At 35.7% G+C, this 25,972-nt stretch overlaps 1 protein-coding gene across 1 annotated transcript in view; it reads right to left on the minus strand.

Annotated features, from left to right (window-relative positions):
• The window catches only part of UHRF2 (ubiquitin like with PHD and ring finger domains 2), a 74,587-nt gene that overhangs the window by 37,544 nt on the left and 11,071 nt on the right, over positions 1-25,972 (minus strand). The window contains exons 3-4 of the mRNA XM_079926561.1: positions 22,154-22,413; positions 3,629-3,847 (exon numbers count right to left, since the gene is read on the minus strand). Of these exons, the coding sequence (XP_079782687.1) occupies positions 3,629-3,847; positions 22,154-22,413 (479 nt within the window). The remainder of the gene's footprint in view (positions 1-3,628; positions 3,848-22,153; positions 22,414-25,972) is intronic.

Consider the following 25,972-nt stretch of genomic DNA (forward strand, 5'->3'; position numbering starts at 1 on the left):
TCTGGAGAGAATTATATCAGGCTGAACCATATAATGGCCAACATTCAAATATTTTGAATCTATAAAAACATTTCATATGGTTCCACCTAATAAAAACATGACAAAATCATAATAAAGACCTAAGTAAATGGAGAGAAATCACACCCATGGATTACATTTAATGGAGTACCTATCAAATTCCCAATGGTTTTTATGTAGAAATTACCAAAATGACTGGAAAACGCGAATGAAATTACACAGAGCTAAGAACAGAGAAGAACTATTGAAGCACAAGGTAGAAGACCTGCTCTGTCATATTATGAAAGCATGGAACTTATATAAGGACACTCAAAACAGACCAATGATACAGAATAGAGACCAGATGGATGCATCAAATATAAAGATATGTGGGGCTTCCCTGGAGGCACAGTGGTTGAGAGTCCACCTGCCGATGCAGGGGACAAGGGTTTGTGCCCCGGTCTGGGAAGTTCCCACATGCCGCGGAGCGGCTGGGCCCGTGAGCCATGGCTGCTGGGCCTGCGCGTCCGGAGCCTGTGCTCCGCAATGGGAGAGGCCACAATAGTGAGAGGTCCGCATACCACACACACACACACACACACACACACACAAAAAGATATGTGATGAGGTGATATTGAAGATCAATGAGGGGAAAATGGGTTTTTCAATAAATGATACCAGGAAAAATGATTATTCATATGTATTAAGTCTAACCCTTACCTCACACTGTACAAAAAGACCTACTTCAAGTGGATTAAAGATCTAAAACAGGTAAATATTAAGCTTTTATAAGGTAATAATGGAGAATATCTTTATGTTTTCTGAGTAAAGTTTCTCCCCTCCACCCCACTCTATGTTTTATTGAGATATAATTGACATACCATTGTATAAGTTCAAGGTATACAACATAATGATTTGATATGTGTATATATTGACAATGATTACCACAAAAAGTTTAGTTAACATCCATCAACTCACATTTACAGTATTTTTTCCCTTGTGATGAAAACTTTAAAGATCTACTCTCTAAGCAGCTTTCAAATATACAGTACAGTATTGTTAACTATAGTTGCCATGCTGTATATTACATCCCTTGAACTTATATATCATATAACTGGACGTTTGTACCTTTTGACCACCCTCACCTATCCCCAACCCTGACCAACCCCCAGTAGGTTTCTTAAAGCAAGACACAAAAAGTATAAGCATTAGGGAAAATTTTTGAGAAATTCAACCCCTTAAAATTACGACTACTACTCAAACATAGGGAAAAAAGATAAGCCACAGAATTGGAGTAGACATTTTCTCCACATGTAACTGAAATGGTCAAGTCTCTACTCTACTTTAGGAGTTCTCTAGAACTCCTAAAAATCAATGAGACAGACTACCTAATTAGCTACAACAACACATACCAATATTTGAAACAGGATCCTTACAAGATATATCCAAATTGCCAATAAACATAACGGTTCTCAATCTCATTAATAGTCAGGGAAATGTAAATCAAAGCCACAATGGAATACTATTATATACCCACCTGACTAGCAAAAACTCAAGCCTGACAAAAGTAAGTGTGGTTAAGAATGCAGAGCAATGGGAACTCTCATACTACTGTGGAAGTGCAATCTGGTACAACCACTTAAATATTTGGTCCTATCTATTAAAGTTAAAGATGCACAACTTCTACAAGCCAGCAATTCTACTTCTAGACAAGACACATCCTACAGAAACTAACACACATAAGCACCAGGAGAGAGGTATAATGTCATGGCAGCACTGCTTGTAACAGCCCCAAACTATCAACAGCAGAATATATTTATACTTTCCCTCTGGTTATTTATCCATTCTTTCCAGTGAAGGGAAAAGATTTCTAACAATGAAAAAAAATTCCCATCCACAAGCCACAGTGACTCCTTTTTGACTCTTGTATCCCTAACATGTCTAGTAAAAACCTAAACGACAGCAAACATGATCCTTTATAGGACAGTGTGTTTTACTTTGGGATAGCCATCATATAATCGTTTTCTCATGAGCCAATATTTGCCTATCGATTATTTCCACTCAATCTTAGTTCTAGTCCCTAAAGCCAGAATGCTCCATTCTAACTGTATCTCATAATTACTCAGGAAAACATGTTTTAAATAGCAAGCTTTTTTAGCTCAATGTTATGAGTACTGTTATCTCTTCCCATTGTGTAAACATGCTTCTTTCCACTTCCTACACTCAAGAACATTATAAGAGTCCCTAGATAACTAATTTATGTAGATGCTTTCTCCTTTCCTTCATGATATGCATCCATATCAGAATTTCAAGTTGCTTAGAACTCTGTTAATTGTTACGTCCTTAGCCTGGCAATAGAATCACACTTGTGTTTGTACAAATTTCTGAAACTGTTTTCTAAAAGATAAGCTCACAATATTCTTTTTCTTTATCTTAGGAGTCAGCAAACTTTTCCCATGAAGGGTCAGAGAGTAAGTAGTTCAAGATTCTGTAAGCCTCATGTGCAACCACTCAACAATGCTGTTGAGCACACACACACAAAACCAGCCATGGCCAATACATAAATGGGGATCACTGTGTTCCAACAAAACTTTATTTTCATAAAACAGGTAGCCAGTGGGACATAGTTTACCAACCCCTGCTTTATATTATTAATCATAAGCAGATGCTTGATCTTAGATTTGTCACCTCCATGTTATAACAGATAGGATAATATATGTCCATTATATATATAATACATAATATATATAATCAGTTAACCAGAACTTGACAAGAATGTTAGTTTGGCTGCTTCTCTTAAGTAAAAGAAAACTGTCAGGGTCTTTCTAGTATCCCCAATGCTCAACACAACAAATGTACTTCTAATAATTCATTCTAAAGAAAAGAAATGCACAAAAACATATACACAAAGTTGCTTACTTAAACATTGTAATAAGAACTGGAAATACTTTTAACAGGCTTTTTAAAAAAGTAAATTAGTGACTATTTATCCAATACACTTCATTCAGAAGAACTGAACACAAAACGATGTTTACTATTTCCCCAAGTGTAAAAAGGTAGCTTTGAAACAATGCATAGTACTTTATCACCTGAAGGAAACATCTAAAAGTATTTCTTAAAGAATTAACAATGGAAATATCTGAGTAATGTGAAATCTTGGGTGACATTTTACATTTTGAATTGTCTTCATTAAGCTTGTTTTAAGTTCTTAAATTACTATAAAAGAAAATTTTTGCTACCTTGCAAGTCCAGCAGACAGCTGCCTAGGTAGACATTCACTGGTGTTGTATCAACATAGATCCTCATAGCAACCATAGCTATTGAAATGCTTTTGTATATTATTGGTTTAACCTAGGAGAATCCTGTGGGGTAGGCAAGAATTTCTCTAATAAGATATTCAATTATTTCCAAGGTGCTTTCAAATAATACCTCCAGCCTTAAAGTAGCAATGGAGATTTAAGGGCCATTCTTAATAAAAAATTCTCAAGAATTTATTAAGTTTTCTTCTATGGAAATTTCCATCTTTCATAGATTCCATCTTTTTTTTTCTTTTTACTAAAGAACGTGTGCTTAATACCTAAAAATTACACTCAATTCAGTAATTAAATAGCATCAGTGAAGAGAATCTTACCCCAAGAAAACAGTCACACGAAGTTCCTTTTTGGTCCTTGAGATCGTCTTCAGTGTGGTAATTTCTGCATCAAACCAAAATCCTCTATTACTAGGACTTTCTACATTGTAATTAACCATGACCACATCACCGACATTTAGTTCATTCCATTTCAAAGTGGTTCTAGCTCGTGGTCGAAGATCCTTGACATTTATTTCTACAGTACCACTTTCCGGATATCTGAGAATAGAGAAAAAAGAATCACAGAACACTGCTTATGATTATCACCAAGGAAGACTAAAATTATATGCAACATGTATAAAAACCTAATCATATTATTCTTAATGGCACTTAAAGTAAATGATATTTATTCCTGATTTTAACTGCCAGAATAAACGAGTCTTGCTAAAATCTTAGTAAGTCATTCTTTGCTAGCTTAGGGATGGTGGTGGTGATAGGGAATAAAGAGTAGGGTAAGTAAAAAACCCAAGTTCTTCTTTTCCACATTTTCTTAACCCATGTTTAAAAATTACTTTAATAAGACTAGATGCTGACCTCCTCCTGAACTTGGAACCAGTTCATCAAGTTCTGCAATTTGCTTTACGCATAATAAGAACATAAACCTAGTACATTTTCAATGGCCTCCATTTTTCCAGAAAGAGAAAGGTAAGATTTCAGTTCTTACATGTAGCTAGCTGCCTAGTAATGGCAAAATGAAAAAACAAGAGCAAAAAATCCTGGAATTTTTTATGTATCAGAAAGTAGAACCATGTGAAAAATCTAGCAGAATCTTGATCTTACTTGAATTTCTAAATGTAAACTTAACAAACCTAAACCTGACCCAAACTTAAAGCTTTACAAGGTTCCTCACTTTTTGGCCTAACATCTGGTATCCATAGGCCCAAAACAGCAATGTAACAGTCCACAATGGTTTCTATAAAATTAAGATCTGTTGCCTTTATGTATTGCTTGCTAAAAGAAATGAGTAATATCTGGTTCCTGCTCTTGGAAAACTCAATCTACTGGGAAAGGCCAAACTACTATAGCAGTGGTTCTCAAACCGGTGGTTCCATCTGTGAACATGCTATAAATGCAGACTCTTAGGCTCCACTTCTGATCTGACTCAGAAACGCCGGGAGTGAGGCCCAGTGATCTATTTTCACAAATCTTCTCAGAAATTCTCAAGCATACTCAAGTTTGATAAGCTACTATGCTGCAGAAACACAAGAATAGTTAAATATCGTACGGTTCTGTGACAGCATTAATGTAGAAAACTAAGGGAAGAAACCATTAACCTTTAACCAACTGAGTGGCCTACTCAAAATTAAAGTGGGCCTGAAGTTGGAAGCAGCTCTAGCAGCTAGCCTTGGCTCTTCCAAATCAAACAAGTACTACACAGGCCTAGGACCCTCACAGTATATCTAACTCATTTATAATAAATGGATATTAACCCTGGGTAGAATTTTAATCAAGTTTCTTCAACTTTTAATTAATTGGGGAAAGAAAATTCTCAGGATTAGCAAGCGGCCTCAGAAACGATCTGGTCCATTTACCCTCTCAGTACTATAATTCCCCTTTACCACAAGCCTCCCAAATAACCATGCAACCTCTGCTCGGATGGTAAGTGATGAGAGGCCAGCTTTAACCCTAAGAAAAACCATTCTGTCTTCACATAGCTCTGACATAGGAAAGAAAATATACTTGATACTGGATCAAAGATAAACACAGAATGAGTTCCATAGCTTAAGTGCCATGAAGAAATCTATATACTCTCTCCACGAAAGACCTAATCCTTGACAGTCTAAGTCTGTCACCCTGCCCTCCTCTATCTTCTAAGTATAAAACATTTCAAGTGAATTTCCTTCAACTTACATAAGGTTTTGAATCCTTTATCATACTGGTCTCTTCACTCAAAATATGTTCTATTTTCAACCTGCCTGGGTTTAAATTCCATTTTAGCTTCCTACTACCGTGTATCCTTGGGAAAGTTACTAAACTTCGCTGTTTTACATGTGTTTAGTTTACATATGACTACCTCTCATGTGTAAAACGTACCTAATGGTAACTACCTCATATGGCTGTTCTGAGAACTAAAATGGAGAAGACTTGTAACTAGGTATTTTAGGGCTTTTCTAAATCTAAAGTTGTGAATTTGTTTCCTGACTAAATATTCTTAAGGCCACAAAGGATAGAAAACTATTCTTTTAGATGAGATCCTTTTCTCAGCTGTATTGTGATTTTTACATCATGACATTATCATATATCCCTGTATGATTAACACAGTAAAAAAGCGTATTTCACTGGTAAAAAGCTCTCCACTTACCTATGATTGCCAAAATTAGATACCATGAATGGAAATATTTGTAACAAACTTTTAAAATCATGTTTATTGGAGATGAGTTAAAATAAATCATTGCCTACATCAGAGCAAAGGAATTTAAGCTGTTTGTCCTGAAACTAAGTATGATTTCAGAATTAAAGAATTAGAACATATGAATACATCATCTTTATGTATACAGTAAGTGTGTAAAAGTCATGAAAGTGAAGTATACTTTTTCTAATGCTACCCAGAGATGATGTCAGTTGCTGTATAAAAAGATATAGAAGGGACCCAAAAACTACTTTTACCAAAGTCAAGAACACGCCCAGACTCAAATATCACTATTATTCTTTTCTTGGGCATCTTCATCTACACATATCTTAACATCACATAGAGTGATGACTCAGAAGCTCTGTTCTAACCCAAAATTCTCTCTTCAGATTCACATATCCAACTACATCTCTAACACGTATGCCTCAGGAGCACCTCAAATTTAAGAAATTCCCCCATCCCATAATCTGCTGATGCTCAATATTCTCTAAATTTTCATACTCCCAGAAACTGGAGTTATTCCCAATTCCTCCATCCAGTTACTAAGTCCTCCTTATGCTATATACTGTTAACACTTATTTAATGGAACTGTACCCTTAGTGAAGGCCTGCATTTCTCTGAGACTACTGTCAAGGCTAACACAACTCCCTGTCTTTAGGATTACACCTTAGACTTCATTATACTTTTGCCAAAGATTCTAAAACACAGGTCTGCTTAAAACATTTTGTGACACCTGATAACAATTTGTTCATAGGCTGTGGGAAAACAGGCATTCTTACATTGCTGATAGGAATACAAAGTGGTACTGTCTCCTTGTAGAGGGGAATTTGGCAATACACAGCAAAATTGCCTATATATTTACCTTTTGATCCAGGAATTCCACTTCTAGGAATGTATCCCAAACATTAAGTGACATAAAACCCCAGGAAAAGACACATACACAAGGCTATTTATAGCTGCACTATCTGTAACAGCAAGACTAGAAATAATCAAATGTCCATAATAGGAAACTACTTACTATATGATACAATTATATAATGGAATATTATTCTCCTGTAAAAAGGAATATGACATCTGCTATGGAGAGACATTAACTAAAAAAAAGACCAAGATGCAAACAGCATTTATGTGTGCTTTCTACCTAATGAGTGTGTGTGGAAATATGTACTTGTACATGTACATATATAAGTGTGTAGTATGTAGTTGTGAGTATACAAATAATCACACATACATAATTTTGAGACAGAAGGATAAACAAAAACTCATTTAGTTACTACAAAAAGAGGTAAGAAATAGGATAGAAGGAACCAAGATGGACACTTTTTCTTAATGTACTTGTTTTGAAGTTTTACCTATAGGATCGTTTAATGTTTCACTTGATTATAAAAACAGAATTTACAAAATGTGAGAAATCCCTAAAAACCAAAAGCAAAATTAAAAAAGTGCCTTAACTACTGAGAAATACCATTACAAATGACTTGAAAATACACTAACTATACATTATTAGTGGGGTTATATCCATTTACTAAGGACAAAGTAAAAAAACATACCAACTTTTCACTAATCATATTGTTTGCAATATTGGTACTGTTAGTCTGAAACCATCATATGAGTAGAATAAAACAAGTCAGTGGTGACATTAATAGAAACCGTGATTTTCAAGGTAAGAGAAAAAATAAGATTAAGGATATTAAATGATAATCCCTCAACTCTAAAATTAATTGGAAATATCAATACAAACATTTCCTAGCTGTTTCCAATGTTATGACCTAGAAACATGATCAAAACAAGTATCAATGAACAGCTGACTATACGCTCTTACAAAAAGAACTAGGGCTCCTTAAAGAAATGGCTGAATCCAGGCCTGGGCAGGAAATAGAAGAGCTTGGGACTTCCTATTGTACCTGAATGCAAAGAAACCATCATTATGTCAGGTTCAACCTGAAGGAGCCTCCACAGGCCAGAGACGAGACAATCTGGGCACCAAAAAGAACTGAGTTAGAGTAAAACAAGTATTAAAATCCATTAGTTCATAATGAGACTTAGTAAAAATCTCACTGACCAACCTTTGGAGGATGCTAGGGAATTTATTCATTCTGAACACTGAAAAAGTTCAAGAATCAAGTTTATCCTACCTTTTGTATATAACCAACTGCTTGTTGAGGAATGCTCCTTATGAAAAAATTATAGCTAATAAATGAAGGAGAGAATGAGGTATCACTATTTTTACTACATTTCATAAAATAGTGGCTGTAGGTAAAGATTAATGGTTACTAAAACTAGCAAAAGCTGGCAGCAAATTTCACAATGGATGTATCAGGCAGACAACACCCAAATCTTACAACAAAAAAAGAAAGAAGCAGGTATTATGTGCCTCCCAATGCCATGTAATAGGTAAATAAATACCATCTCTAAACTAGTTTTAACAAATAAGGAAATTTAAAACAATCAAGCCTCTAAGTCGTCCCTCCATACTCATGGGTTCTGCATCCAGAGTCAACCAACCACTGACTGAAAATATTCAGAAAAAAATTCCAGAAAGTTCCAAAAGGCAGTTCAATTTGCCAAGCTCAAGCAACTATTTATATAGCATTTACATTGTATTAGGTATTATAAGTAATCTGACATGATTTAAAGTATACAAGAGGATATGCATAGGTTATATGCAAATATGCCATTTTATATAAGGGACTTGAGCGTCCATGGATTTTGGTATGCGTGGAGGTCCTGGAACCAGTCCCCCATGGATACCAAGGGAAGACTGTATAAACTTTCAGGAAACTAACAGTGACAGAGGAACATGTTAAATACCACTACAGAAATGTAATCAGTAAAGTTCAGACTGTGGGAAAACTGAATAAACTGTCACTTGTACAAATAAATAGCAAGGAAGAAAGAATAGGGGAAACCTGTAGGTTGAGACTTAACCTATCAACTACATGCAATGGGTGGATCTTAATCTTGATCCTTATCTGTAAATCCCAAGTATATTTTTAAAAAATAAGTCAGTCTGAACATTGACTGGTTATTTGACTTTAAGGAATTATTGTAAATTTCGTGTGGATTTTTTTTTTAATGCTTTAGGGTCCCCATCCCAGGATCAGTGACTCATTCTCACAGGAGAGCACATAGTTCTTCCCATGGCTATGATTTACTACAATGAAAGGATACAAAGCAAATTCAGCAAAGGAAAAAGGCACATGGAATCAAGTCGAGAGGAAACCAGGTGCAAGCTCAAGGAGTCCGCTCCCAGTAGTCACACAAAATGTGCTTAATATGTCCAGAATACGACAACATGTGTGTAATGTTACTACCAGGGGTATACAGTGAAGAATGCTCCAGATTTTTATTAGGGATTCATCACATCAGCACTCAATGTCTAGCACATACCAAAATTCCAGACTCCCAGAAGCAGGTGTTCGGCATAAATAATATATTTTTTTGCAGAGTTTGTGCAGAGTGAACCATTTTTATCAAGGAATGATGAGACTCCTCCTGAAAGTTAAGTTCCCCAACACCAGCCAAAGGTCAACCACACACAGACCTTTTAAAGAGTAGTAAATCAGGCTTCCCTGGTGGCGCAGTGGTTGAGAGTCCACCTGCCGATGCAGGGGACACGGGTTCGTGTCCCGGTCCAGGAAGATCCCACATGCCGTGGACCGGCTCGGCCCGTGAGCCATGGCCGTTGAGCCTGCGCGTCCGGAGCCTGTGCTCCGCAACGGGAGAGGCCACAACAGTGAGAGGCCCACATACCGCAAAAAACAAACAAACAAACAAAAAACAAGAGTAGTAAATCTCTGGCCTGATGTTAGCTGTCTTCTGCACACTTTAAAAAGAATCCTTTTAGAGTATTCAACTGTGAAAAAAGATGTCAAGATCAGGATGAACCTACGAAAAATAGAAAGAGTAGGACTAGGAAGCAATAGCCCTTAGACCACGATGCTGTCTTTCACTTTGAAAGGAGAGGAAAAGAGGGTTGAGAAAGAGAAACATGAGAGTGTGATACAAACAAAATCTTCGCCAATCCAATCGTGAGCTCTGGAGCAATGTTGGGCATAATTGCCAGGCCCTAGAACTGCTGCCACACTTAGTCACCAGCTGGAGGATGCCAAGAAAGAGTGTGGCTTTGGCTCAAACACTGTCACAGATATCAAAAGTGCTGTGGCTAAAAGTTATCAGTTAACTGCATTCATTCCTTGCAGGTCAGCAAGTTCTGTCTTGAAGATCTGAGCACTGTGCCCACCACAACTGCTAAGGCTATTTCTGGTTGAAAAAACTTAAGATTTGGGACTTGCTTCAAAATAATCCAGTGGTGGTGCTTGGGGATGCTGGTACGGATTAAACAAGATTGGCCAGGAGTTCATAATGATTGAAGCTAGGCGATGAGTTCTTTCTCTCAACCTCTGCATAAGTTTAAAGATTTCTACAATAAAAAATAAAATGCTCTGCGCTTCAAGTTAAAATCCAAACAAAAGGCTCTTCCCACTTTTTGAAGTTTTCCCACAAGAGTACAAAACTCTAAGTTAACATTCAAGGCTTACAGTGAGGACACGCAGCCTCCTGCCCCAGTCTACCACACTGATTTCTATTCCCCCGATGCAACTGTTTAACTTTTAGCTATTTCTTTTATTTTCCAGCATATTTTAAAGTAACATGCTTACACATTGCTTTTTACTTCAAACTGTTATTCTACCCATCCCTGATGTACAGCTCATGTGCCTCTATCTCTTCTTCCTTATAATTACTAACACAAGGCACTGCTCTAAGTGTTAACGTATTTACCTCTTAGGATAGAGGGAGGCACTATTCTATCCCCATTTTACAGATATGGCACAGAAGTTAACTTACTTGGACAGGAGTAAGAAGCAGAGACATGACTCAAACTCTGATCACCTGGCTCTAGGACTTATAATCTTGCAGGGATTGACAAAATTTCTTGCTCTTAAGCATGTTATACAAACCAAGTTGTTCGTAAAAATCAGTATTTTTTACAATTTTTTTTTACATGTTGACTAAATAAGTGTTCATAGCTAACTAATGAAGTATGCTTTAATTATAAATCCTTTCCTTCACAACTTTGTTTTCTGTTGAGTACTTAACCCTTCTTTTTGGTTGCTACTTGCTTAATTTTCCATGTACATATTAATTATCCCCATTCTGCCACAGGTGTTAAAACTCTTCTACGTTCAGACATTTCAGGTACTCTACTAGTGTTCTGGGTTGCAAAACATCTTCTAGAGACCTCTGTCCTATTCTAATCTGGAAAACTTGCTCTTCAGGCTTAGACCTGTTCCACAGCTGTCATGCTGGGATCTCCTTTCATTACTTCCTGTGTTGAATCCTATTTCCTGAATACCCTGTTTTCCTCTTTCTTGATTTAAGCCTTGAGTGGGGTAGAAGTGATTAAAATGCTCTTTCATATAAATAAACCAATCCTCTTCTCCTCAGTTTTATTCCATATGCCTACGTCCAAAGTGCCTGGTAAATCCAAGGTCTGAACCTTCCAAAGGTTCTTCGATGTCAATTTACTTGCTTGTTGTTGGCTTATCCTTAGGTTTCAGCTTTTTCTGGCCTAAGTTACGCATCATTTACCCATTAGCTTCTTACCTTCCAAAATTTTGTTGCTTTCTCTTCTGTGTCTTACTTCTATCATATTTTTTGTCCTCGGGGGTTTACGCATTTATTCTTTTACTGTCTTCTAGGAGGGTGTAAGAAGGAGTGAAGACAAACATGCAACTTAATCTGCCATGTTTAACTTGAAATCTTTATTCACCTTTAGTTTCATTTCTTACTTCTCACCACGTATCTCCTACACTCCAGCCATACTAATCTACCCTTAGGTAACCCTGTATTTTGTACCTCCTTATCCTTGGTATCCTGTGGCTCTCCTTCAGGAATACAGAAGTATCTTCTCTACCTTATAATCTCAGAACTTTACTCTAAAAGCTAGTTGTACATTTTTCTATCACAGAACTTAACACTACAAAATAGCAAGTTTTCATTGAGAAGCAGATACCACGTTCAAACTTTATAGTGTGTTTGGGATATACCAGGCCTACAGATGTTTGGAAACATGCAACTCATTAAATAGAAAAATCTTTTGTGTAACTAAAGCCCTTAATAAAATGTAATAAACTGTGACCACTGTGTTTTATGGTAGTTAAGTGGGAACAAAGAATTCTATACAGAGATAATAAGAAAAAGGCGTTTTAAAGATTATGTTTTTGGATTTCTTAAAACGAAGAAACTTGTAGTTAGCTCCAGTTACTTATACAAGTACACAAGAGAAAGTCTTTTTAAGTATAGGCAGCCTCCAACACAGCATTCCCTGCCTCCCATGAAGTCTAATGTACGGCTGAAGATAACCACTGCAAATTCTACAAATTGGTCCAAGTGCTGACTTCTTCCAGCATTTGCACTGGTGAAAACTGCAGGAGACTGAAACATTTTGGGAAGTGTTAGAAGCTTGAAAAACTTCTAAAACAGGGCTCAAGATATCCCCAAAGACCGGAAGCAGAGAAGAAGGAACATACTGAAGCTGACTACACTGTGCCAAGAGCCAACATACAGCTATGGAAGGATAAGACTAGGGTCCTTTTTTTCTCTTATTCTACATGACCTTCTGTTCTTAGAACCTGAAGTCAAGGTATTACCCCAAATACAGGTATAAGTTTATTCTAGTTAGCTACTCTGCATCTTTGAGAATTTAGAAACACTTTGGTGTTATAAAGTCTACATTCTCAGATAAGCCTTAAATATCCTTAAGCTTGTTTTTCCCAGTAACATTTTCATTGCTCCAAATACTCTTTAGATGTCTTTTAGAGATATCCTTCAGAGTACATGCTTTTGATTATCCTGAACTATGTGACATTTTAGCAAAAACCAATTGTGTTTTCAATTAACAAATCATTGAGTAAAACCTGGGGAATTAAATTTCAGGGAAATTGATTAAGCACAATTTTTAAAACAGGTTTGTTATAAAATAGTAAAAGTACATTTCCTTAGGTGACTTGTAAGCTAACTAAGCATTTTAGAAGACTCAAACAGTATTAAGCAAAGCACTATCACTGAAACCTTCCTTCAAAACATGGCTTCCTGGTGTTAAAATGCTTAAATAAGGACAACATTCACCTGGAGGCATGTTCTAGTTTAGCAAATCTTTAATGTCATACTACATGCAAAAAGAAAGCATTTCTTAATCTAACAGATGACATTACTCAGTTTCACACCTTAAATGTAAAGCTTACTCACAGACAAAAATAACTTACTTAAAACTGCTTACAGTAGGACTTTACATATTACATGGAAATATATCTCACTTGTACAACATGTTAACAATGGTGTATAACTGTTTTAATAGAGGAAACAATGTAATCAGGTTAAAAGATACCTATGTCAAAGATAAATTATTTAAGAGTACTTACCAAAATAACCTGGCTTTATTAATAAATGAAAAGCAGAAAATTTGACTATTATTACTGGATACTTTTCAAGGTTATTAGGGGAAAAAAAGAACATGGTCAAGTAGGTATTTACAGATGAGGAAATTAAAGCTGAATGAGTTCAAAGAAAACAAAGCAAAAAACTCAACCAAAGACCTAGAATTCAAAGCAAATTCTGATTCTAATGACTAAAACTATACAGCCTATAAGAGAACCAATGCTCTGTATACTTAATAGGCTCCTGGCTGCTTTCTGAAAAGCGGATTCCTGGGCTCTACCCCAGGCCCACCCAATGCAGGGAGTGGGGGTGGGATCTGGTATCCCCCAGTAATCTGCATTATAAATACCGTACCTGGGTGAATCAGCAGTGTTGCTGACCATCGTTTTGAGAAACACTAATGTATAAATTTGAAAAGGTGACATCAATTGATAATCTGTAGTCATTTTAACTGATACCTGTAGTCATTTTTCTAAGCACCAAGTGATCTTTTAACACAAGAGAAGAGCAACAATAAAGTCAAAGAGCTAACTTCTTCTGCCCTCCTTTTGATTATCATCCATTTAGAACACTGCAAGTCATAGAAAGAGGAAATATTCTAAGTCTTTGGCAAACATGTCAGTAACAACCAAAAAACAATGGGGGAGACTGGTCACTGCACCAGGGTTCTGAAACTAAACCTCTCATTTATAGCTCCCTACTCAAGATCAACATGACCCTCTGATCTGATTTTTTTAAATCTTATTCCTTTTCTCCCATGAAAACCCAGACATCATTAAAACATTTTTGGGATTCCTTTAGAAATAGATCACATCAATACATTCAAGAAAATCAGTTTTGTTACTTTATAGAACAGCAACTTTTATCTAAAAATACCACTTGATTTTTTTCAGGATTGGCTCACTGACTTCTATTTGCAGTAGCCATAATTAAGAATACTCAAAAGCATGCACCACAAGCTTAGAATAGCTCAAAAAATCTTACGAGAATGCTGGCAGCAATGACAACATTATCCTAAGACGTTCGCCAGAAGAGCTTTTAATTGTAGCCTAGCGTAAGTTACCCTCCAAGTTCTAAGTGATGCTATGACATTTCCATTTGATCTCAATCTCGTGGTAGAACCTTGACACGCTGTTAAAAGCAGCAGTTTAACCTATTTGGTTTAAAAATCCTTTGAATACTAGCGAGCTATGCATTTTCCTTACAGAAAAAGGCACACAGGTGTTTACTGATTTAAGGTTTCTGTTCTGTGACAGATAACTGGAGAGAATGATAGAAATTTTTTAAATATGCAAACATAACTGCTTTATAATATTTTATATATACTTATTTATACATTAAGGTATTTTATAAGCATGCTTCTCTCAAAATGAGAGGTAGTATGGTAGAGTGGTTCTAAGTATGTGCTCTTCTGAATCTCAGTCTACCACTTATCACCTATTCAATACTAGGTATATTAACTTCTCTAAGTCTCAGTTATTCCCTCTTTACACTTAGAAAAGTATCCACTTCATTGATTGTTTAATGAGGATTACATGAGATAATCCAGGAAAAGTACTTGTATAGTGCCTGGCACATAGTGTTGTTTTAACAAGAGAATTATTGAACCATGCTTTAAAAAGGGTACTTCAGAATAATTTACTAAAAAGTCAAAACAAAAAGAGTTTGTTTCTGAGGTAAACTGACATTTCTATTTGAAATGTGAACAATATGGAGCATGAGAGATTATATAAGTAGTTTTCATGTCACTATGAAAACTCTCTCTCATGTTTAAAGATTTCAACTTTGCCTAGCCATAGACAATTCACTACGATATGATACAGAAATAAAATAACTTTCATAAGCATTTTCCCTCTTTATATATATACTTCCTTGTTCAAACTACTATGTGTTTTCTAGCTTACATTTCTCTTTATAGAAATCAGCTCCAATTTATAAATCAAGGTCTCTAAATTAGAACACTAAATTTAATAAAGCAATTTAAAAAAGCAAGTCACTAACAAGACTAGTATTCCCAAATTCACTTTTAACTGACCTGTAAATGTACCTGTTGAATACTTAGAAGAAGGTATATGGGGAGATTCTGAGATCTAGTTTAACCCTAAGTCCAATTCAGAAGGCTTGTCTTAGAACGACTGACTTGATGCATTTAAGAGTCTAATTCAAAGGAAAGCCAGAACTAGATCTCAGAATATTCAACTACTACAGAGTATTTTCCCCCACTCAAGAATTTACCAATACTTAACGGTTGATGGAGCAGACAGAAGAAATAAAGAATACTTTTTAAACAGTGGTTCTGGAGCTAATTCTGCAAATACTACTCCCATGTTAACCTTTCCTTTTATATGGTCTGGGTTGGGGTTTGAGTTCTTAAGAGGAAGTGCAAGTTTGGGGAATTCAGAGAAATTATCAAGTCAAAAGAAACATTATGTGAATGATAATATACTAAAATTGCCACAAAACTCAAAACAGAATATTTCAATTGGTTAAAAAGGAAAAAAAAGAATGTACCAATACATCATAAAAGATAAATTCTCCACAAACACATGATGGATACTGCTTTCTATGTTAGCCAAGGTACAGATAAAGACTGCATAGTGGAAGATGGTCCCTCATTTAAATGATACAGATCATTTAGCTGGAATGAAATATAATTTCTTTTAGAAAAAGACTTAACTAATCCTTTATGTATATGGAAACGAAATGGAAAAATCAACAAGCCATAAGCCACCTATACAGGTACTAAAATAAAGATGAATACTCAGATTCCTCAGGTATTGTATATCATCTCCAGCCTTTAATGTATTTACTATGTTTAAATTGTCATATCAACCCCTTTCCCCCATATTGGTTCTTAGTAGCAACTGATAAGGCTGTACAAAAGGCAATCAGTGAGTGGTTCTTAAACTTGAGTATACATATTAACCACCCAGAGGACTTATTAAAACACAGACTGCAGGGCCACCTTCAGACAGCGATTCATTACATCTGTAGTAAGTACAAGAACTTGGATTTCTAACAAGTAATGTTGATGTTCCTGGACAGGACTATACTTTGAGAACCGCTAGTCTAAGGCAGTGGTTCTCAACCATGGCTACACATTAGAATCACAGAGGAACTTTTGAGACAGCAATCCCCTGAGGTCCCAAAGATCAATCATACAAGAAGTTATGGAGGTGGGTCCTAGGCACTGATATTTTTAAAGCTTCCTAGACAACTAATGTGTAGCTAGGGTTGAGAACCGCTAGTCTAATTAAGAGGAATCTAAACCAAATCCACTAAGAACAGATGTTTCTTAGTACAGAAGCAGGGTAAGGAATTAAGCCTTTATCTGTTCATAAAGCAGCCAAATGATGAGTAAAGATTAAATTCAGTAGCGTGGCCTCAGTTGCTTACATACCCAGGGTTTAACTCAAAGTTGTATGAGTGCTGTCTGCTTTAAAACCCAGGCCAAGTCTAAAGCAAGTCTTTAGGTCATACAAAATGGTTGACCTTTGAAGTTATGTAGGCTATTACCAATTACATGTACCATGTTTAAGGCAGAATGGCAATAATGCATATTGGTTAACCCTTAAGCTCTGGAGTCAGACAATTTAACAGATGTTACCTCTGGCAAGTTATGTAAGTAAGCCTTGGTCTCTTCATATGGAAGTTAATGTAACTAACATTATAGTTATTGTAAAGATTACATGAGCATTCATGTAAGAAGTTAGCTCAGAGTCTGGCACATGAGAGTTAATGTAATTAAATTGCTGTAAGCTATGCTATAGACATATTAACCTACCAGAAACACTAAGGCAATGATTGCCCCTTTCCCAGTCTACTTCCCTATAAGTCAAGATCATGGCTCATCACCACAATTAGCTTCAGGATCTCTACTCTCACAAGACTGCAGTCACAGATTTGTGAATTTAGATGTTCAGGACCCTTAAAATTTTTAAACCTTACGTAACTACAGAAAGTAACTAATGGGAATAAAGACATCTTTTAGAAAGCTATGGAAATATACAGTACAAGCTTACTATGAAATAAGGGAAAATTTGATGTTCTTTTTCTTTAATTGACCATTTAACCACTCCACGGGTTTATAATTGCCTATATTACCTTGACATTTGCTCATTTCTGAATCCCCTTCCCTTTTGTTTTCTGCCCAAAATACCACTAAAAACAAAAGTTTCAAGCAGGCATAGTCATTCTCCAATAAACACACTTTAGTGGTGTGATCATTTTGTGATGTATAGAAATATTGAATCACTATGCTGTACACCTGTAGCTAACATAATGTTGTAGGTTAATTATACCTCTTATACTATAGGATGGTTCTAATCAAAGTTTTGGTGAGGGTGTGGAGAAATTGGAACCCTCATACACAACTCATGGGAATGTAAAATGGTGCAGCCACTTTGGAAACAAGTCTGGTAGTTCTTCCCAAGGTTAACATAACTGCCATACAACCCAGCAACCTTGCTGCCACATACATGCCAAAAAACTAAAACAAATGCCTACACAAAAAAAATAGTACATGAAGGTTCCTAGCAGCAAAAAGTAGAAAACACCAGTGTCCATAAACTGATAAATAAACAGTGGTAATATGGAGCATTATTTGACAATGCTTTTTTTAGTGAAAAAAGCCAGTCACAAAAGACCACATGTTATAGGATTCCACTTATATGCAATGTCCAGAATAGGTAAATCCAGAGTCAGAAGATTCCCGATTGCCTATGGCTGAGAGGGGTTGGGGGAAGGGCTGGTGGGGGTAGGGAAACAGGGAGTGACTGCTAATGGGTAAGGGGTTTGTGGAAGACCAAAATGTTCTAAATTAGATTGTGGTGACTGTTGCACAGTTCTGTTAATATACTAAAAAAAAACATTGAATTTTACACTTTAAATGGGCGAATTGAATGCTATGTGAATTATACCTTAATAAAGCTGCTTTTAAGAAGTTAAAACTTTACAAAAGATTTAAGAATCCGTTGGAATCTAAATCTCTAAAGTCTAGATTTAATATTTGTACTGCTAGCTCTTTCTCCCAAAGTACTTACTGGATTGGTTTAATTCTAAAAATACACAGCCCTTGCTAAGGCAAGGGTGATGACAGATGAATAGTACAGAATAGCCATCATGAAAAAACAAAACAGAACAAACCCACATATATGTTCTTTGTAGCAGGCACTTCGATGTTAACTCCACAATTTTGCTTTATATTATTTGCAGTAGGAAGCTCTCAATTCAGTCTATATTCATCAAGGAATCTATAGAAAAGGGACCCCTGAAAACAGTAAAACTCTTAAATCTTAAAACATTTCAAACAGATCTCTTAACATAACCTGCTTTTTATGCACTCAGAATATTTATATCCATAATTTTGAGAGGAAAAATGGAATAAGGTTAGCAAACAAATGATTTCACTAAGATTCTAGAACAATGTCAACTACTAGATTTGGCTTTTGGGAGTGTTGTTTTGTGGAACACATCTACCTAATAAGTAACATTATAAATTTTAATACGTATCACTTCTCACAGATTAAAAATTGTTTTAACTATGCTCTGACTGGAGTGGGGATTGAAGATGCAGAGTAGTATACCTACTTAATCTTGTTCTGAGACAGCAATGCTTTTAATGAAATTCATTTCAAAGACTGAGAATTCATTTAGCCTGGTTAATATATTAGGACCTGTAGGTCACTACAAAAGTAACCTTTGAACAGTGCCATTTTAAACTGACAAACACTGCAAATCCCAGAAGAATTCCTTGAACAGGTTTCCTTGGTCCCATGTACAATACCTCTCTGCACTGGCTAAATGACAGGCTGTTCAAAACGCACTCGCACTGCTGCACTCAGAGTTTGGAGACAATTAAGCAGATTACTTTCAACTTTATGAGAAAAATGAAGTTAATTCATTGAGAGAAATGACAGATTTAGAATCATAAATGGAATGGGATGGCAGCCTGTATGTACTTAAAGTCTATTAAGTACAAAAAAATTGTCTGACAAATACTGTTTTGGAAGTAAAAATTAGAGTGATTGGATTAATGACCTCTAACTTTATTTCCCTTTGCAATGTAACATTTCTAGTAATTCCCCCTGTCTAAGGTTGAAGATAGCCAACGCTTGTTTTTGTCTCCTTCTCAGTGCAGACCATTCTCTATCTTTAGAGATTTGACTGGTAGGAAGTTTATGTTATCCTGAAACCTACCTTCTATGTTGTACAGAACTTTCACCCAGAGCTTTTAAAATATGAAAGCTATCTTGATCCCAGTCTTTTCAATGTAAATACTTAGTTCTTTTAGCTATTCTTCATGTTGATTTTACACTTTGACCTCTACTCTAAAGATGCACCATGTCCTGTTGGTATTATTCTTAAAGTACGAAGATGGAAAACAATATTCCAAGTAGAGAATAACCAGGCCAGTAAAACGGTAGCACCACCAGTCTTGTTCTAGATATCTTACTTCTAATAAAACATCCTACAGTGTAACTATTTGATAGCTACATTCTATTAACTAAGTTGGAGCTTACTACTCAATAAGAATCTATTACTACTGCTAAGCCATATACTCCACAATCTGTCTTCAATGCATCCTCCGTCCAAGAATGTGAGAACTTGTTTAATAAGTTATTGAAATTAACATGAACTTGACTATAGTTTTTAACTTTTCTGATAACCGTGACGAAAGAAACTTTAACAGGATTCTTTATCACATCCATATGGGATCATGATTTTTTCTAGATGCTTATAACAGCCTTTTGTTATCTGGGACTCTTATCCAGAAACTCAACTATTTTATTTATTTCATACTTTACTCTGTATAGTCCTTTTCTCTTTTTGAAGATATGAATGACATTTACTAAGCTTCTGATATCTTACGTCTCAAAGAAAGTTCAGCTACCATATCTTTAAGTTGCCAACACTGAAACAATTCCATCATGTAAAATTATTTTGGACAGATAATTTTAGTCTTCTCATGCATGTTGGGTTTAGACCAACATTCATTCTAATCAAGACAAACTTCTTCATTAAAAAATAACCAAATAAACGCTAAGATACTGTGATTTATGTTCTAACATTGTACCAAACTCAGGTCTATCCCTTGGAAAGTCTTATTCCAAAACCAACTAAGAGCCCCTAAAACTGTAAAAAATTTAATAAGCCTTAGTTTACTTAGTGTTTAAAGCTTCTTACCCTATTTCTACACTGTGCCATTCTATACAATTTTTCTTGGGGGGGGGGGGCCAAATAATAACTCCTTTATTGGCCAGAATCAGGTCCCAGGTAGCAGGTTTCTGAGTTATTTCTTCTTTTCTCCAAGAAATAGAATAAAAACTTGAAGCAAATCAAGAACTCCACTTGTTGACAGCCTATATACAGATAGCTTAAATCCTCCACTCTTGCCTCTTTGCCATGGTATTCATAAACCCAGACACTGGTTACTATTAACACATCAACTCCAATCCCTTTCTATCCCAGGTTCGATTTACCAATATTGCCAGTCCTGGCCAATCCAAGATATTAATACCCATGCTAGTTGTTGCTTCTATTATCATCTACTATGGTAAAAAACAGTATGACTGCACATTTGAAATAAGCCACGTTGGCAAGTTAACTAAAACCATAAGAAGTATCAGAAAAGATGAAAGGGATCTACTTTTGACCCCTTTCCAGGTATCCTGGAAATCTGAGTTGACACCAGTCTTTTATACCATTTTTGCTAAGAAAAATCAAAACCATTTTAGGATCTTGAACTCACACCTGATAACGATTTGGTTTCATACTTTCTATACATATTAAAATATCACTTGAATGAAGACAAAGATCATTTAGTGTTGAATAAACATTAAATCTTTCCCCATAGTAACTTTTGTACTAGGATTTTGAAAATAGGTAAGGAAAATAATTCAGTGTTAAAGTCTAAGCCCTCAAAGCAAGTTCTTAATACTGTTTTCACATGAACATTTAAAAACTTTTTGTTGTATAAAATGGATGACTAATAAGAACCTGCTGTATAAAAAAAATAAATTAAATAAAATTCAAAAAAAATTTTTTTGTTGGGAGAGGGGGATTGGGAAGTGATTGCCGGGCATATAGTTTTTTGGGGGGAAAATAAAAATGTTCTAAGAGTAGTGTGTGATAATGCACAATCCTATGAATATATTAAAAACAGTGAATTGTACCCTTTAAATGTATAAATTTTACGTGAATTATCCCAATAATAGCTTTTAGAAAATATTTCAACCTCATTCTAAAGGCTATTACAGGGATTTCCCTGGCTGTCTGATGGTTGAGACTCCGCACTTCCACTGCAGGGGGCGTGGGTTCGATCCCTGGTTGGGGAACTAGGATCCCACATGCCCCACGGCGTGGCCAAGATAAATAAATAAATGAATGAATGTTATTACATTACACACTGTTATATACTTTCTAGAATATTATTAAAATACATAGCAAAAACCCTAATAGAGGACCAGACAAAGAGAAACCCTTACATATTAAATTAAGCCACGTATTAGGATACCCAAAACAACAAACCACTTAGGAGCCAGATGCTAAATGTTGAGGAGCTCTTATTATATTACAACCACTAAACAAACAAAAACAAATGGTACTAGACCGAACATGACCCCTAGATGATTTCTTCTGAAAGACTATTATTTGAAAACAATCTTGAGATAGAAGATTTTTTTGCTTCTACAAACAAAAACATGAATGAAGTCCTCAATAGCATGAGCACTTACTCATCATACTCGATATGATAAATTACGTCTTCATCAGCAGCAACAGAATCTGAGTTAGACGTAGAGGGTACATTGTCCAATTTATTTGTGTTCTCTTTGGAATTATGATTTATATTTCCATTAGTCCTTTTATAAGAACTGCCATTCTTCAGTGGAGTTTTGCCACGTGAGTGTCCATCAGAAGCTCTAGTAACACTATGTATACGTGCTTCAAACCAAGCACCAAGGGCGACATCTCTGGCATCCACCAATTCATTTACCTAAAAAAAAGTTTAAAATTAGTTAATGAAGCGTAATTTCATCTACTGCTTCAAAAACATTAATATAACTCAAGTTATTTTGAGGGTTATCATAGTTAATATTTGCAGATATTCATGTTTAAAGTAATTTGAAAGATTAGAACGAAACTATTCTTTTTGGATTATACTGTCAAATCTGTTATTTACTAATACGAAAATTAACTTTCCTCCCAATATCCTTCAATGAAATAGGTATTTTCTTTAACTATTCCTTACCCATATCTATATTAGACTTTTAAAATATAATTCTTGTGTACCCAAGAGTTATTCTGGCATGTCATTCATTAAGAATGTCACTAACAGGGCTTCCCTGGTGGCACAGTAGTTGAGAGTCCGCCTGCCAATGCAGGGGACACGGGTTCGTGCCCCGGTCTGGGAGGATCCCACATGCTGCAGAGCAGCTGGGCCCGTGAGCCATGGCCGCTGAGCCTGCGTGTCCAGAGCCTGTGCTCCGCAACGGGAGAGGCCACAACAGTGAGAGGCCCGCGTACCGCAAAAAAAAAAAAAAAAAAAAAAAAAAAAAAAAAAGTCAGTAACAAAAAGCCAGAACTCTGAAGTATTATGACTGTGATATTAATTTGTTCCATTAATTTCTTCAGAATCCTACAGATAATTTACAGTCAGTCCAACCAGAAAACACAGTATTAAACAGAAAATAAAACTCGAAAACGAGGGACTTACGCACATGTACAAAGGAAAGAATCTAGTGAACCTACCTATACAAAATGGAGATAAGTTCCACCAACAGCAAATCACTAGCAAATGCATTATTTAGTACCTCAAAGAACAAAGAAAATATAAAGAGAACAGAGCTATAAACATGCAAAATGTATGTAGTTAACTCTAGTGGATGATCCAGAACTAAGCCATACAATCTAACAAAAGGAAAACGGTATTAGAAGACAGGTATACCAGAGAAATTTAGAGTTACCTAAGAAATTGGGTTTAAAAAAAAAAAAAATCCTGTCCTAAAAATGCTGAGGGAATTCGTCTAAAGGTCAAAGCCCTTTCAGGAGCAACAACCAAGACACATCCCTTCAACTTTTTAAAAACTCTTTAAAAAGAAAAAAAAACAGACATTACTAATACAAGATCATTACCTAATCAAGCTAGCTCTTCCTGAGGGTCTAAGACCACTTAAGGTATCCAACAGAACTCTGACGGATGGTATCACATGGGGTAGGGGTGGGGGTTAGTATGTACTGAAGTTAATACCCATATACCAGGTATTATGCAAGGCTCCTTTAGTTAGGCTTGTCTAACTAACCTTAATAATTAATAAATCATATTTTACAGGATAAGAATTTAAGGCTCTGACAAGTTAACTTGCTCCAAATGAAAGTTAATAAAATGTAAAACTAGGATTTGAAGACACCTTGACCTTAAAGCTTATGTTTTTGCTACTATTCATTAGTATACATTTTGTAAGGCTATAGCTACCATAGTGATTCCTCTGATGGATCTCAGCAAAGCTGACTGAAAACCTTCTGGAAAAAATTGACCGTTCTCGATGCCATTAAGGACATTTGTGATTCATGGGAAGAGGTCAAAATATCAACATTAATAGGATTTAGAATACATTGATTCCAACCCTCATGGATGACTTTGAGGGGTTCAGGACTTCAATGTGATGGAAATAGCAAGAGAGCTAGAATTAGAAGTGGATCCTGAAGATGTGGGTGAATTGCTGTAATCTCATGGTAAAACTTGAATGGATAAGGAGTTGCTTCTTATGAATGAGCAAAGAAAGTAGTTTCTTGAGATGGAAGCTACTCCTGCTGAAGATGCTGTAAAGATTGTTGAAACAGCAAAGGATTTAGAATACTATATAAACTTAGTTGATAAAGCAGTGGTGGGGTTTGAGGACTCAACTCCGATTTTGAAACAAGTTCTACTGTTAGTAAAATGCTATCCAACAGCCTTGTATGCTACAGAAAACTTGTTTGTAAAAGGAAGAGTCAATCTATGACAAAGTTTCACTGTTGTCTTATTTAAGAAACTGCCACAGCCACCACCATCCTGGATCAGCCAGCAGTCATCAACACGGATGCAAGACCTCCCACCAGCAAAAAGATCACGACTTGCTGAAGGCTTAGATGGTTATTTTTTAATAAAGCATTTTAAAATTAAGGTATGTACACTTTTAAAAGAAATTATGCTGTTGTACACTTAATAGGCTATAGTATAGTGTAAATGTAATTTTTGTATGCACTGGAAAACAAAAAACTTGTTTGACTTCTTTACTGATATTCTTTTTTGTGGTCGTCTGGAGCCAAACCCGTATTATCTCCAAGATATGCCTGTAGCCACATTTAGAGAAGAGTCTTTCATGTCCAAGTATTTGATAAAAACCCAAACAAACAAAAAAAACCCAAGTATGAGAGGCAAGGAAAAATCATTAAAAAATAAAACAGTACCAAGAGCAAATACTTGAGAAATTACCATAGCTAGCTGTAGCACTTTGTATGTTCTGTGGAAAACACACAAGCTCTGCAGATAAACCTCAGTTTAAGCCCTTGCTTATCACCTACTAGATGTAACCTTGAACAAGTTACTTAACCTGTCCCAGCCTCAGCTTCTTTTATAAAGTAACATACTTTGCAGTATATTGAGAGTAGGTGACAAATCTGTATGATGTGCCAACCTAGCAAACATATAGTAGGAACAAATGAAATAACTCTCCTTCCACTAAGTATCAACATATGTCCTATGTTAAAACTTATTAAAACTCATAGTATGGTCGGTCTTATTACCATACCATGCTTATTTAGTAAATACATTAGCCATTTAACGTTATATACGTTACCTCCTTTAAAAATTACAATGCAACGTCATTCTTATTTTCCAATTAGGTTCAGAAGTGAAATACACTTGCCCTCAGAAGATACACAGCTAGAAATGGGAGCTAAGTTGATAAAGGTTTCTCTAACTCTGAACATGATTCTCTCATTATACCGTGTTTCTTCAGAGTTACAAATCAAAACACAATACGGTTCCATTTATATAAAGTTCAGAAAGAGGAAAATTAGCGATGCATACATAAGTTAAATGTTATTAAGAGGTTAAGTATAATAAAAGGTTAAAGCTAATAAAAAGTAAAGTATTGACTACCATAGAAGTTTAGGTAGTAGTTACAACTAGGGAGGAGGGAGTTTAATCAAGAGGGGCACATGAGAAGCTCCTGGCGTACTGCTGTTCTATTTCTTAATTTGAGTGGTATTTATGGACACTGACTTCATAATATCTTGTTAAGTTCTACTCTTATTTGTTGTCTATTACATTTCATGATCAACAAGGTTAAATAAAGCAGCACTGCACTATAGACAAGACAGGAAATATAGGAAATCCATAATTTTTACTTAGTAATTACTGATAATTTTCCTCTTTATTTGCTACAATAAGCATAGACATGTAAAAAGTTTTAACAGTGCCACACACTTAGCTAAATCCTAAAAGCTTACTATCATCATGCTAAACAGTTATTATTTAAGCCAGAATGAGTCATTTCAACAGTAAGATC

This window comes from Stenella coeruleoalba (genome assembly GCF_951394435.1).
Source record: "Stenella coeruleoalba genome assembly, chromosome: 7".
NCBI classification, from domain to species: Eukaryota; Metazoa; Chordata; class Mammalia; order Artiodactyla; family Delphinidae; genus Stenella; species Stenella coeruleoalba.